We start from the raw sequence: 16,181 nt of genomic DNA, 5'->3' as shown, positions 1-16,181 counted from the left end.
CTCCTCCTCTGGAAAGGGGAGAGGCCAAGTGTGCAGTTCTGAGTATCAGGGGAGGCTGACCTGACCCCCCTCCCAACAAGAAGTTCAGTGACACTATGGTACCTTGTCTTTGGGATCCTTTTGGGGTACCTCACTGACCAGAAGAGCCCTTGGGAACCTCCATAACCTCCTAGGTTTCATCCCTCTCATTGACTCTTCATCAGGACACTTCTCACTTTGGGGGGAGCTTCTCTGGGCCAGAATTAGGCTGAGGCCTCTATCCTAAACTACCCTGCTCTGCTCACAATCACAGTTTAACCAGAAAGTTCTCCAAAGCTGGGCAGAGATGGCTGCTGGGAGTGAAGCAGGAGAAGGTGGGATGATCAATCTTGGAGCATTATCAAATTGCAAGACTCCCTCTTTGGAAGCAGGCTCCAGTGCTGTCCCCCATTTAAAAACAAAAACAAAAACAATAATAATCCTTTCCATTTCCACACCTGTTAGTCTCCTTGGACTCTCACTACTTTACCACAGCACGATCTGCAGTTGATTAGGGTCTTACCCCTAATTTGCAGGTAAAGACATTGAGACTAAGTAAGGTTGGTCATGTCACCTGTCAATGGCAGAGCAGTATCCTGACTCATTCTACCATAACTCCAAGTCTCCATCCAGCTACCTGCTTCAGAGACATTGGCCCCTTGGCTCTCTTGATCCTTTGCTTCTAGCACATTCCTCCAACCTGCCTTCTTAGATGTCTTTGTGGAAACCCTGCCTCCCCTTTGAGCCTCCATCTGCAGAGAAAGCTGTACTCTGAACAGATCCTAGGGTTCCTCCTTGTCTTCTTTGTGCTTCCCTCTGAAATCCTCTGAGATGTCTTTCAGGCTTGTGGCATCATGACTGATCTGATTCTGAGGCTCCGGAGGCATGTCTCTTCCATGGTCATAGTGTGCAGAGTGGCCTCGCCAGGAAAGGTACTGAAGGTAGATGAGGTTGAGCAGAATCCAGTTAATCCGGGAATTCAGACTTGCCCTTTTTTTTTTTTTTTTTTTTTTTTTGGAGGGGAAGGGTGAATCTGAAGGTGCTCCCCAGGTCAGGTCCCATGCTTCTTAAGAATGAGTTTCTCTAGGGCAGACCAAATCCTGGCTCTCCCTACCCAAAGCAGAGTCTGTCCTGAGGTTTCATCCCCGTAAGAACTCATAACACTAGGGGACATCAGCATGTTTATGGAACACTTGTTTTGCATATGATATTACAAAGAACTAGGCCATTTTACAAATGAGTATCAGAAATACGACGAGATTTTTCCACATCCAAACAGACAATCTGTGACAGAACTGAAGGCAAATCAGAGGGTGTTTTGTTTAATTTTGTTCTGTTCTTGTGTTAGTTATTAAGGCCTACCTCCCATCCCAAATAGCTCATGACAAGTGGAGCAGAAATTCAAATGAGATGTAAGAGTTATGGAAGACAGAGAAGACAGTACAGTTGTCCCTTAGTACCCACCCTCAGTATCCATGGAGAATACCAAAATCCAAGGATGCTCAAGTCCCTTGTGTAATGGTGTAGTATCTGCATATAATCTGTGTATATCCTCTCATATACTTTAAATTGTCTCTAGATTACTTATAATATCTAATACAATGTATATGCTGTGTAAGTCGTTGTTACACTGTGTTGAAAAAAAGAGAAAAGTCTGTATGTGTTCAGTTCTGATGTGATTTTTTTTTTCATGCGGAATATTTTCAGTCTGTGGTTGATTGAATGCACAAATGCAGAACCCACAAATACGGAGGGCTGACCACATAAGTTGTCTTTTTGCGAAATAAATAAATCAAGATGACTCCTGACGAGGAACAGTGGCACATCTGTTCCAGCTACTCAGGAAGCTGAGACATGAAGATCACCTGAGCCCAATTCAAGGCCAGCCTGGGCAACATAGCAAGACCCTGTCTAAAAAAAAGAAGACAAGGATGAAGAAGAAAAAGAAAGTAACTCCTGCCATAGGAAGAGGGGGCAATGACTAGCACTTAATTTGGATCTGTCCATCTAAGGGACCTCTCTCTATATGTCCAAGTAGCATTCAGCCCCTCTACCCTACATCTGCTCATCAGGGTTCTTTCTAGCTTCTCTGCACCATGGACTGGGTCTCTCTGTTATCACACAGCCAGACCAGGACATCCCTGATCTTATCTGGGATAAAAGGGCACAGGAAAGACATGATGATCCATCTTCATAAGCACAAACACATGAGCAGAAGTTCTGCCTTGGGCTGGGGGTGTAGCTCAGTGGTACAGCACACATATAGCATGTATGAAGCCCTGGGTTCAATTTCTACGCGCGCGCGCGCACACACACGTACATCAAAAAAAAAAAAAAAAAGGAAAGAAAAAAGCGGCTTTAAATACATCCATATACTAATAATTCCCAAAAGTACAGTCATTCCTTGGTATCCCAAGGGTTTGGGTTCCAGGAACCCCAGGTTACCAAAATCCAAAGATGCTCAAGTTCTTTATTAAAAATGGCTTAGTACTTACATATAACCTACACAATCCTCCCATACGCATTACATTATCTCTAGATTACTTATAATATCTAATACAATGTAAATGCTATTAAATCACTTAGGTTATATTGTTTAGGGAACAGGGGAAAATGACAAGGAAAAAAGCATATATATGTATATGTGTGTGTGTGTGTGTGTGTGTGTGTGTGTACACATATACAGTACAGATGCAATTTCTTTCTCCAAATAATGTATATATATGGAATTCAAGGATGAAGGGCTTACTGTATATCTACAACCCAGAATCTCCTCTGGGCTCAATGCTTGTATTTCCAGCTGCCTATCTGACCATTCTAGTGAAATGTCTCAAAGGTATTTAGAGTTTTCCATGTTCGAAACTAAATTCTCAAATCCTTCTCACATGCCTCTACAAAATAGTGACTCTATCCACACAATTAATTATTCAAGCCTAGGAGGTATCCTCAACATCTTCCTCTTTTCTCCAGCCCTTCCCTAAATCCCATCTAGCCTGAGACTCTGCCTCCCAAAATTGCTGCACATGTATCTGCTCCATCTCCACCACTACCGCCCAGGGGCCATCATCTCTAACTTGAACATAGCAATATCCTCCCAACCTCCCAACTATCTTTAGTCCATTCTCCAGAATGAATTCCATTAAAAGCCAGAGTAAGCCTTTTTTTTTTAGAATACATTTTTCTTTTTTATTTATTTTTTCTTTTTTTTAAGAAAGAGAGAGAGAGAGAGAGAGAGAGAGAGAGAATTTTTTAATATTCATTTTCCATTTCTCAGCCGACACAACATCTTTGTTGGTATGTGGTGCTGAGGATCGAACCGGGCAGCACGCATGCCAGGCGAGCGCGCTACCGCTTGAGCCACATCCCCAAGCCCCCAAGAATATATTTTTTAATATTTATGTTTGGTTGTAGTTGGACACTATTTATTTATTTAATTTATTTAATTTATATATATACATATATATATATATAGTGATATATATATATATAGTGATATATATATATAGTGATATATATATGTATATATATATATGTATATATATATCACTATATATATATATATGTATATATATATATCACTATATATATATATATGTATATATATATATATATCACTATATATATATATATATATACATATATATATATATATAGTGATGAGGATCAACCCAGGGCCTCACACATGCTAGATGAGCGCTCTACCGCTGAGCCACGATCCCAGCCCCACAGTAAGTTTTTAAAAATATAATTTGATATTAAATAAGAGTAAGCTTCAGCTAGGCACAGTGACGCACACCTATAATCCCAGCCGCTGGGGAGGCTGAAGCAGGAGGATTGTGAGTTCAAAGCCAGCCTCAGCAAAAGTGGCATTAAGCAACTCAGTGAGATCCTAAATAAAACACAAAATAGGGCTGGGGATGTGGCTCAGTGGTTGAGTGTTCCTGAGTTCAATCCCTAGTACCAAAAAAAAAAAAAAAAAAAAAACTTCATTAGCTTTTCTTCCCATTCCCCTATGTTCATGTAATTAACTCCCTCTCATTCTTCCTGAGTCAAACACCACCTGAATGTTCCCTGATCCCCAAATTTGAACTAAGCTTCCCTGCTTTTCTCTCATAAAATTTTATACTTTTCTTCATAGTTTAATCGCAATTAAACTCCAGAAGGGCAAAGTCAAGCTCAGTCCTGATGCTCAGTGAACATTCCTCGAATAAAATGAATGTACGTCTGAGAACTCTACCCTGTTTAATAGGAGTGGTTTTCAATCTCCATTTAAATAAGGATTAGTGTTATTACATTTAGGAGTCCAAATAGGTGCTTTAGGTATTGCAGCCCGCTGAGCCTTCAGTTTTCATCCCAATAACCTATGCTCTTAGCAGTAACCCTAACATCCACAGACCAAATAAACAGCTTTGTGACGTGGACATTAAACGTGGTCACGTTTTCGCCTCCTGCCGGAATGACACCGTAGTTCATTAGCTCCATTCTGGCCTGCCAAGTGCGCCCCCTTCCCCTCCTAGATCCGGGGCTCCCACACCTATGCTCGAAACTTCCGTACAGCATGGCGGCTCCCAAAGTCGCGGCGCGGGACAGACTCTTCCGCACATCAGGGCCGCCTACGGAAAGCGACTTGCAACCCCGCCCGCCCAGCTCCCGGAAGTTTCCATTTGAAACCGAGGCGGCAGACCCGACCGGCTGCTTGGCCGTTGCTGCTGAGCCTCTTCTGAACAACAGCGACAAGGACTGCGAGCGGGAGCGGCGATCGTCTGAGTTCGTCTCTCACCGGGCGAGGGACTGGGCTGGGTGTGGGGGTGGATGGGGTGGCGCCAGGTGGAGGCGCTTCTTCCCAGATCCCGAGCCTGGGCTGGCGGCGTCAAGCTTTCCCCCTGCCCTCCACCTGCTCGGGCTGGGGCCCGGCGCTGCAAAACATTCACCTTGCACCTTCCAGGGCCCAGCCGTGCCGCCTCCTTACGATGACCAGTGTGGTTAAGACAGTGTACAGCGTGCAGCCCCCCTCTGTGCTGAGCGGCGGCCTGTCGGCAGGTGGGTGTACACACCAGCCCCAACCCAGGTACTGTGGACCCGCCGTAGAAGTCAAGCCGGGAGTACAAGGATCTGATCGATGGTTGGGAATGTGGGGCGCGGAACCTGGAGGCCCTTCGGTGGGCTAGCCCCCTAGATCCCGGTTGTCTAGGTTTATGATGGGAGCTAGGGGAAGAACCACGTGGTAGGACCGGTAACACCCCATCCCCACCTTTGCCGCTTTCACCAATTAGATTGAAGTTGCTGGTTGTGGTACAACCTTATTAAACTAGGATTTTTTTTTTTTAAGTAATATCCATTTTATTTCCAAACTTAAATCTCTTGTCTGGGAGGAGACTCATTTGAGGAGTGGGACGTTTGTCGGGAGAGAGCTAGGGTACTTTATTTACATTAATATCTGCACAGTGTCTTTCATTAGCCCATTTTCAATAAATGTTGAGTGAAATGAGAGGGGTCAGGCCTAGCCAAAGTATTTAAGAACTTTGGGAAAAGAGAAAGACATGACTGAAAACGTAATCTTAATTGCTTTCCTGCCTTACTTTGTGTTGTTTTGCTTGTGGTTGAAAGTTATCTCATAGGGTCTTCAGTGGTTGAGCTGCCTAATCCAAAAATTATAGCATAGAATAAACTCCAGACACCTGAAAACTGTTGTGGGAGATTATGGAGTAGCTACTTATGATCCCTTCCCAGATGATTCCATGCAGCTGGTTGATAAGCAGTGGCAAGATTGATGTCTGAAGTAAACAGGCTTTTCTCCAAGCCTTAAAGGGTTGTTGTCTTTGTTTTGGCTGCTTCAACACTTGGATGGTAATCCTGGCATCATCAGGGGCTGCACTTAGCTGGAGAACTGGTCTCTCACCACAGCCCTGCTGTCTTTCTCATGGGGTGCTGCAGTCACTGGCCATCTCCCAGTCAAGATGCAAATAATTCATTGCTTTCTCTTCCTATTTAATGAGATAGATTTGTTATTGTTTCTAACTTAAAAAAAAATTATTTTTTAGAAGTAGTTGGACACAATACCTTTATTTTATTTATTTTTATGTGGTGCCAAGGATGGAACCCAGGGCCTCACACTTGCTAGATGAGTGCTCCCGCTGAGCCACAATCCCAGCTCATGTTTCTAACTTTTTAAATACTTGAGATAGGATAAAATAAATGTTGCCTCAAGGTTACTTTTTACTTCAGATACCTCAAAAAAAGTATTTGTTTTGGGTTATGAGTATGAAAAATAGAGCTGGAAAAGTTTTTAAAAATATAAAAACAATAATATAGATCTGGGCATAGTGGCACATGTCTGTAATCCCAGCTAGAAGGATCATAAGTTCAAGGGCAGCCTGGGCAATTTTGAGAGACCCTGTCTCAAAATAAAAAATAAAAAAAGGCCGTGTATGTATTTCATCAGTAGGGCACCCTTGAATTCAAAAGTACCTTTGGGTTTCCTCTTCAGTACCACAGGGAAAAAAGAAAACCGAAGTGAAGGTTAGGTGCCCATAAAAATATACCCTTAAATAAAATAATGTGTTAACCTGAGAGACAGGCAATAGTTTAGAGGTAAAGGGCTATGAAACAGCCCATGAAACTGAAGTATTTCACTTATTCCAACAGTATACTTGGATTTTTTTTTCATACGTGAGATGCTCTACTAGGCTCAGAGGACACACAGATGACTTTTAGGGTGGTTAGGAAGACATTTTGACAAGTGAACTGTTAGGCAGCCAGAGTTATTCAGATAAAATCTTGTTGTATACAAATAAATTTTCTAATCTCTGCAGTCTAGCACTTTGTATTTCATTTCTTCAACCTGCTGTATTGTTATGGCTCTTAACTTAGGTCAGGTTTAAAGGGGCCATTTTACAGTGAACAAAATGAAGTTAGTATAATTTAGAAAAGACAGGGCTGGGGGCTGAGATTGTGGCTCAGTGGTAGAGCTCTTGCCTACCATGTATGAGGCACTGGGTTCAATCCTCAACACCATATATAAATAAACAAATAAAATAAAGGTATTGTGTCCATCTACGACTAAAAAAAATTAAAAAAAAAAAAAAAGGCAGGGCTGGGGTAGTGATAGAGTGCTTGCCCAGCATGTGCAAGGCTCTAAGTTCATTCCCTAACACCTAAAAAGAAGGCGTGGGGGAGAAGAATAAGGAAAGCCTGTGTGTATATGTTGTATGGGCGGGGGGGGGGGGGGGGGGGGGGGGGCGGTGGTGTCTTAATTCCTGAATAAGTTAGTTGAATTTGCTATGAAATATAAATTATAGAAAATGTGTGGTGAAGGGCTGGCTTAAGGCTAGGGGGGGGATATGCTCCCCTTTAGGAACCAAGTGTCTCATGGCAGGACCATATCATGGTTATCTGGCCATAACCCAGCAAGATCAAAAAGAATCCAAATAGGGAAACTCTAAACTTAACAAAGGATCAATAAAGTAAAAGAGCTGGTGATAGAGGCCTCAGAAAAAAGAGGAAAGAAGACAGGCAATAGTTTAGAGGAGAAGGGCTATGAAACAGCCCATGAAACTGAAGTATTTCATTTATTTCAACAGTAGTATTTGGACTTTTTTTCATATGTGAGATGCTCTACTAGGCTCAGAGGACACACAGGTGACTTTTAGGGTGGTTAGGAAGAAATTTGACAAAAACAGACAAAAATTGAATGAAAAGCCACTGGAGTTTTGCCGTAGGATAATGTGCTGAGTGCTCTGGGAACTTAACAATATGGGATAACTGCATAGGTGTTTGATGATTTCCTGCTGGGGTTTTGCCCTGCTAACTCTGCCTTTCATTTAACCCATTACTTGTATCAGTCTCCACATTCATATTTATTTCCTCCAGCATTTCAGTTTGATGTGTTAAGTACACTAAATTATCACATTTAAAGAATTTTGGTTTCTATTGACAACTAGTCCAGAAGTCTTACTCTTTGAAATTAGTCTTCACAAACTGAGATTGGCCAGTATGAAAATAAAGGCTTATACACTTGGGATGGAATTGTATGTTATAGGGTTGCAGCTGATGGGTCATAAAGCTTTGGTTTCTCTCTCTCTCTCGTTTTTCCTTGCAGATACACAAACTCGAGCTACTACCAAGAGTCTGTTACCTATTAAGTCCAAAGAAGTCGATGTTTCCAGACATCTTTATTCAGGAGGTTCAGATAATGATATTACAAAAATCACCAAACCAAAGCGAGAGAATGGGTGAGAACAGATCATTGGTATCCAGGTAGAGCCCTTGCCTGGTATGCACAAGGCCCCAGTTCAATCCCCAGCACCACAAAAGACAAAACAAAAAACCATCTTGTTAGAAATTGCTCAGTACTAAGAATTAAAAACTAGGGGTTCAGGAGCACCAGGCTCCTGAATGATAGCCTGTGGCACCACTGACCTGTTTGTCAGGGTTCTCTGTGTTAATCTGTTCTGAAGGGAGACAGCAAGGATTATGAAAAGATGTATTCTTTCCTCTCTCACACTTGCTTTGAGTATGTAAATGGTATTGCAAGGGCCTAGCTGTTAGCCTAGGTTGCTGATCTGAGCAAAGTCCAGCCCCAGTGTAGGATATATGCTTGTCCCCTAGCCAGTGTTCTTTTCCCAGGTGAGTTTAGTTAGCATATGGGATGGCCACACTATCTGGAGCATGAGCAGGTCTGTCAGGTTGTTGAGATAATCAGGAAGGCAACCCTTTCCCTAATGATAAAACTTTCTCAGTGTGAAACCAAAGAGCATAGGCATTTAGGCTCTTAAGCCTGTACTGTTTGCCTTGTACCTAATCTCTGATTCTTTCTTCAGAAGTTCAAGCTTTTAGTTCTGCCTTGTTTACAACACAGTGCAACATAGTATGATTCCCGGATTAATTTGTTTTTTGCTTCTCTAGGCAGATGAAGGCTGCAGAGACTGCCATCAAGAGGAACATGAAGAAGAGGTGAGCTAAAGGGTAAATAAACCTGGCCACCATTTTAGGGTAATTCATGTTCCCAGTTGTGTGTCACTCATGGGACTTGTTTAATATATTATGGTCTGGGTACATGAGTGGAATTTTCAGGGATAAAGCAGAACCAGCAGTGAGAACCATTGTCAGTACAAGAATCGGTGATGCCACCATCTTGAACCTCAGACAAGAGCTTTCTGTGCTCCATGCCAGGACCACTGCTGATGGCCCACCAACAGGAGTTTGGAATAGGAGTGGTTAGTGACAGTGAAATAAATGTTCCAGTGGTGGAGGTGGACATGGTAAACTCCTGGACCCATCTCTGTTTCAGGATAGTTTGAAAGTTTTACAGTCTTGAAACAGATAATGAGAAACTGAAAAGCCTATGCGCCTAGGTTCTATTCCAAATCTATTAGGTGGGCATGTCTTAAAAGTTTTGAAGACAAAATGCTAGTAAGAAAGAATTTCAAAATGAAGGATTGATATTGATGATGACGACAGTGGCTATTTATTAAATGTTTATCATGTGTTAGTATGTGGCCTAAACACTATATATGGGTTTTCTTTTATTCTTCACAATAATAGTATGAAATGTGTGATCTTCACTCTAGAAATGAGTACCTAGAGCCTCAACGAGGTTATGCAACTCACTGAGTCATATACTACTATATAATGAAAACAGGGTTCATACCTGTTTGAGTAACTCCTTAGCCCATATTCATCCCCTCTGCATCTTCATGTAAAGTACAACTTTTTTTGCAGCTACAAACCATTGAGTAAGCAAAAATCAGAGGAAGAGCTCAAGGATAAAAATCAACTATTAGAGGCTGTCAACAAGCAGCTGCACCAGAAGTTGACTGAGACTCAGGTAAGAGACCCACCAGACCTGTGTCATCAGCTGTCATTGGGCTACGCATGATGGGTGGGAGCAAGCTGCTGAAGGGCAGAAGGAGAAGAAGCCAGGCTCATGCTGTCTTGTCCACGAGCTCAGGCAAAGACCTACCAGAGGACAGCTCCTGATCTATGTGACACTCCAACAGGGAGAGCTGAAGGACCTGACTCAGAAGGTGGAGCTGCTGGAGAAGTTTCAGGACAATTGTTTAGCGATTTTAGAGAGCAAGGGCCTCAACCCAGGTAAGAGAATGGACTTTGGCAGCATAGCTTCAGGTGGCCCAGCTGGTCAGGAGTTGCTTAGCAAAGGCATAAAGATTCGCGAAAGCTTCTATTATTATCTGATGTTGATTTTTGCCTGACCAATAGAATTTCACAGGACTGTAGAGAGAAGTTTACTTCTACTATCTGAATATTCTCTGCTATTCATTTGGTGCCAATAGGTATGACCTCACAAATAGACTGAAAAATCGTGTTTCTTTGAAGAGAAATAGAACTTAACTAATGCCTTTCTCAGGAGAGAAGCAGGAGAGAGAAAGAGAGACTACTACTCTAGTGTTCCTAAATCTGGCTAATCAGCAATATCACGGTGACTAATGTGATCATGGCTTGGAGATATAGCACAGTAATAGAGCACATGCTTAGGATGTAGGAAGCCTTGGGTTCAATCCCAGTACCCCCCAAAAAAGTGACTCCTATTCAGACCCTGTCCCTTGAGTAGCAAAGAAAAGACCAGACTCTGTAGCAGAGAAGAGAATGAAAGAAGGAATTGCCCAAAGACTATAAGATGACCAGCCACAATAATAGTACATGCCTATAATCCCAGCTACTCAAGAAGCTATTTTAATAATAAAAAAATAAATAAAAATTTAAAAAGAAGACTGTAAGACAGCCTCCGGCTGAGTTGAGGAACCAGAGAATATGAGGGAAAGAGCCTTAGTCCTTGCACTAAGGAAGGCTAACTTTGAATGGGACTGGATAAGTTTAACCTGGGGGTGGCTGTTTTGTTTGGGTGCTGAGGATGGAACCAAGAGCCTAGGGATTGCCAAGCACATGCTCTACCACTGAGCTACATTCCCAGCTCCAGTTTAGATAATCTTTATCATTACCATAAACATTTTTGTATATATCTAATATGTGAATGAACTATTACCAAAAATCATTATTTTTAAGACTTGAAAGACTTTTAAGAATAATTTTTTGTGTTGTAAACAAAGCAGAAATCCATCCTATACATTCCTCTGAACAAATTTTTCCACTGAGCTAAGAAGAACAGAATGAATTTTTGGCTTTTTTCTTTATGCAGACCTAAAGAGAAAGGAGGTAAAATACAGCTCTGAAGAGCAGGCATAGTGACTCTTTCCAGGTGAAAACTCAGAGTAGAAAGTATAGAAATAGACACTTGGAGAAAGTTCCCTTGGAAATACTCTGATACTTGTCCATGGAGGGAGTTTTATTTTGTTCTGTGTAAGGCGCAGTTCCCAGAATGAGGCTGACTTTGTTGAATACATTTCTTTTAGGCAGTGAGACCTTGGCATCACAGCCGGAACCTACTCTGGATCACACAGACTCTATGGTGAGGGCGTGAGTGTGAATGGGCAGGGCCGTATGACTTTGGGGCCCTGTAGATCCCAGAGGGTCTCTGATATATGCCCAACAAACCCCAAAAAGCAGCCTTTGGTTAACCACAATAATAGAAGAGCAAATAGGATGTGTATTCAATTGCATATTTTACCTGAAAGGTAGCTTTGTGCTTATAAACATAAGAAAGTCTGAATTGAAAAGGTACCACTTTAAAACACATGATAGGTTGAACTATATAGAGAGCTTTCTGATCTCTCCAATCTATGCTTTACCAAATTTCACCCCACTAGTCCTTTATTGAGAACTGTGTGATATAGAGTTTCAGCCTGTTAAATTTGAATTTGCAGGGTTTATTTGGTTCCTTCCTTGCAAAAGGAAGGTAATACATTTGGACTTCAAGCCTCTCATACATGCATGATCTTTCACTTGGAAGATTAGTTGTCATCTTAGTCGTCATCTTAGTCATAGAATATTAGCTGCAGAACCTTCCTTGGCTCCCTCAGGCTATTAGTCAGCCCTTCTGTGGCTGCCATATTTTGTTGCTAAGGCCTATGTTGCACAGAGCACATCCTGTTGGGGAAATCTGTATGGTGGACTGAGTTCATCGGAACGCCCATTAGAGAGCCAGGCCAAGTGCATTCAGTGCTTAGCAATTGACAAATGAATGGAACATTAACCACCATCTAATTCATATGAAGATTTGTTTATTACATTGTACTTTCCTCTTAGTTGCTGTTAGAAACTTTGCAAGATGAATTGAAACTTTTTAATGAAACTGCCAAGAAGCAGATGGAGGAGTTACAGGTGAGGGCAAACATCACCCTGAAACAGATGTAGATTGTGTTTTTGTGGTATGGGAATTGAACCCAGGGGCACTCTATCACTGGGCTATATTCCCAGTCCCTTTTTAATTTCATCTTGAGATAGGGTCTCACTGAGCTGCCCAGGCTAACTTCAAACTTGTGATCCTCCTGCCTCAGCCTCCCAAATCCCTGAAATTGCAGATGTGCACCACTGCCTGTCTTTATTTTTATTTTTTTTCAATATTTTTTAGTTGTAGTTGTCAATACCTTTTTTTTAACCTTCATTTTATTTGTTTTTATGTGATGCTGAGGATCAAACCCAGGGCCTCGCACATGCTAGGCAAGCGCTGTACCGCTGAGTCACAACCACAGCCCAATATCTTTATTTTTTAATTTATTTTTTTATGTGGTGAGGATTAAACCCAAGGCCTCGCATGTGCTCGGCGAGCACTCTACCGTTGAGCCACAACCCCAGCCCCTGTCTTTATTTTAATAAACTATTTTGAAATATTTTAGATTTTCAGAAAAGTCGAAAAGATATTTTGGAAAACTCAATTTCCCTAATAATAATAGTAACAGCTGACATCATCATTGTACATTTGTCAAAACTAAAAAACCAGCATTGATAATTCCAGCTATTCAGGAAACTAAGCCAGGAGGATCACAAATTCTAGACCAGCCTCTGCAACATAGTACAAACCTGTCTCAAAATGAAGGCAGGAAAAAAGGGCTAGAGTGTAGCTCACAGGTAGAACACTACTGGGTTCAATGCCTGATATGGGCGGTGGGGTGGAGGACAGAAAAAGAAACCAGCACTGGTGAATTATTGTTAACTACATTCCAAGACTTCATTTCGACTTCCCATTTTTTTCCCCACTAACTTTCTTTTTCTGTTCCTGTGGACACTTAGAAATATTCACATCTCCGGGCCATGAGGCAGTGGGGCAGCACAGTAGGTTGTTCAAAATTGACAGTTGAGACCTATGTGAAATCCATGCTGTGAAAGTTTGATATCTCAAGAAAGAAACTGTAGTAAGAAATCCAGATTCTTAGGCTGGGGTTGTGGCTCAGCGGTAGAGCACTCGCCTAGCACATGTGAGGCGCTGGGTTCGAGCCTTGGCACTACATTAAAAAATAAGTAAATAAATAAAATAAAGGTATTGTGTCCAACTAAAAATGTATAAAAAAGAAAGTCTTGGGTCTGAACTGCTTCAGATTGCTTGAATGAATCATTGGTGATATTTCATGGAAAGTAGAGAATTCCATTGCTCTGTTTATATGCAGGAGTCTGTAATACAGAGAACAGTTGCTAAAACCAGCACAGATAAAGAAAGTCTGAGATAGAAAATGCAGTGTTTGTTGGTCTTCTTCAGTGGAATAGAAGTATAATGTTCTGGTGTGGGTATTGTGTTTCCTATGAGTCAAGAGTTTTAAGTGTGTTTATTCTTTTGAAATGCCTTTCCTTACAGGCCTTAAAGGTAAAGTTGAAGATGAAAGAAGAAGAAAGGGTTCGATTTCTAGAACAGCAAACCTTATGTAATGGTCAAGTCAATGATTTTAAAACAGCCCTAGAGGAAATGGAGCAGCTATTAGAAATGTAATAAAAGACAAGTGGCCAGATGGCTCCCTGTTGGGGATAAAATTCTCAGAGGAAGTCACTTAAGACATCTCGTGGCCATGATCTTCTAAGACTTACAATCCCCAGAGTGAAAACAGTTTCTACAGTAGGATTAAGGGCAGATTATGTTGGAATGGAGGTTCTTCCTTTAAACAGCTTTCCCCACCTTCAGATTGGTCAACTCTCCTGAGCATCACATGTAGATAATGGAGGCCTATAAGAATGGACCTGGAAGCTTGACTCAACCTTGTAGGCAACAAAGCAGCACACCATTAGAATCAGGAGACTAAAGCAGCCACAGCCAGAGACTCTAGAAGGTCACATTCAGGTTTACAGGAAGAAATCCTTATTTTTACAGTAGAGCACAGGAGCTCCCTGAGGCATCACTGATGAGCTGTGCTGTTTTCTCTTAGAACACACACTGTTCCATCCTTGTTCTCTCTTAGAACACACTGTTCCATCCTGGTTGGGCTTTTATACATCATTGTAAATTTGTGAACTTGAAGTTTTTGGCTTAACAAATGGGGTGATGTATAGATAGGAATAACACTACCTGAAACAATACATCTTGGAGCTTTTAATCTAAATCACATCTGTTTTTTTTTTTTAAGTACTACTTTGGAAATAAATATTTATATAAATATTCTGACTATATATTCTGAGGAATGAAAATAGCTTTAACCTAAACATGTCAACTGAACATTATTATAATAAGTTCAAGATTTTTGAAAACTTTTTTCAATTATAGATGAACAGAATGCCTTTATTTTATTTGTTTTTTATGTGGTGCTGAGGATTGAACCCAGTGCCTCACACGTGCTAGGCAAGTGCTCTACTGCTGAACTACAACCTCACCCCAAGTTTGGGATATTTTGATTTACCCAGAATATTTTTTTTCCACTCTCTGAGCACTCACTCTAGCCCTCTGCCTTCAGGACCAATGAGTGGTTCCCCCATTTGTACCAAGGGTGACAGGCTCCATTGACCTGGCTTGTGCCAGTGTTCTCCCTATACACCTGCTGCTTGCCTGGCACAGCTAACCCTGGGCCTAGTCCCTGTCCCACAGATCATACAGTTTGTTGCCCAAAGTCCACAATAGACTGCCCTCAAGTTTACCAAAGGCACAGCCAAATTTCCTGCTTAGTCAAAGTAGACAGACTTTTTTCAGCCATCTCCCATTCTTTCTGCACCTCCTAATTTCATCCCCCAAATCCCCTACTCTTAAGCATCTTTAAGTCGTCCCAGAGCCCTCTAGTAAAGCCAAGTAACACGTCACCCTAGCTTAAAGGGTACAATTTTTTACCCTCACATAATTGTTTATGTTTCATTTTGAGGAGTGGACCTCATCAATGAGAAAGGCTAAAAATTTCCTTCTACCCACTTTCAGGATATTTATAATTTAAAAGATTATTTACCCAAATTTATAATTGGTATTTCTTTTTTTGCAGGATGGGGGGGGGGGAGTTACCAGGGCTTGACCTCAGGGTCACTCAACCACTGAGCCACATCCCCAGCCCTGTTTTGTATTTTTTTATTTAGAGACAGGGTCTCAGTTGCTTCGTGCCTTGCCATTGCTGAGGCTGGCTTTGAACTTGGGATCCTCCTGCCTCACCAACCCCATCCCCACCCCCTTCACTGGGACTAAAGGCATATACCACTGCACCAGGCTGTGATTGGTATTTCTGACAAAAATAAAAACATAGTTGGAAGGAGAGAGTGGGACACTTTCTTATGCTATCCTCACTTCTTGCTAGGCCTTGCTAGTTCACTCCTAGGAATTTAGTTACCTGTGTGCTTATCCTGACAAATACATCCTTTCCAACATAGAGACTCTGTCTCATGACCTGATCTCACAAGGGACCTTGATCCCAGGCTTCCACTTAGCACTGCTGACCAGCATATGCACCTTCTTTCCTTTTTTTTTTTTTTTTTGGTGTGTGTGTGTGTGTGTTCCCTCTGGTCTCGACAAAAGAGTTGTTCTGAGTGCTTAATCTGCTCTGGAGCCCATATTTATACATTGTATAAGTTTGGCATTTTATTTTGGTGGTACTGGGGATTGAAACCAGGGCCTTCTACATTCTAGACAAGTGCTCCACCACTGACTATATCCCCAGCCCCAAATTCAGCAAATATTGATCTGTACTTTTTACTGTGTTAGATGCGTTAGGAAACAAAGGTAGCATCACAGTCCTAACCTCAAGGATGCTTATATTTGTCTATTTGGGGAAACAAAATGTGCAGGTGATGCCAGCTACATTACAAAAGGCAATACTTAACTATGGACTTGTGGTGGTATGGAGTCTGATGGT

The 16,181-nt window shown here is 41.7% G+C and overlaps 1 protein-coding gene across 1 annotated transcript; it reads left to right on the top strand.

The window, feature by feature from the left end:
• Positions 1-4,576: 4,576 nt before the first annotated feature.
• Positions 4,577-15,827, top strand: KNSTRN (kinetochore localized astrin (SPAG5) binding protein; the record flags this gene model as incomplete). The annotated part of the gene is made up of 9 exons (XM_081292876.1): positions 4,577-4,785; positions 4,964-5,058; positions 8,117-8,249; positions 8,923-8,970; positions 9,739-9,844; positions 10,017-10,110; positions 11,388-11,443; positions 12,181-12,255; positions 13,724-15,827. 9 exons carry the CDS (start codon positions 4,577-4,579, stop codon positions 13,853-13,855), a joined length of 948 nt encoding a protein of 315 aa, XP_081149002.1. The 3' UTR covers positions 13,856-15,827.
• Positions 15,828-16,181: the final 354 nt, after the last annotated feature.

The sequence above is a fragment of the Spermophilus citellus genome (genome assembly GCF_964194105.1).
Source record: "Spermophilus citellus genome assembly, chromosome: 4".
Lineage (NCBI taxonomy): Eukaryota > Metazoa > Chordata > Mammalia > Rodentia > Sciuridae > Spermophilus > Spermophilus citellus.
Note: the sequence above shows the minus strand (reverse complement) of the source record. Positions and strands in the feature narration are given on the sequence as shown.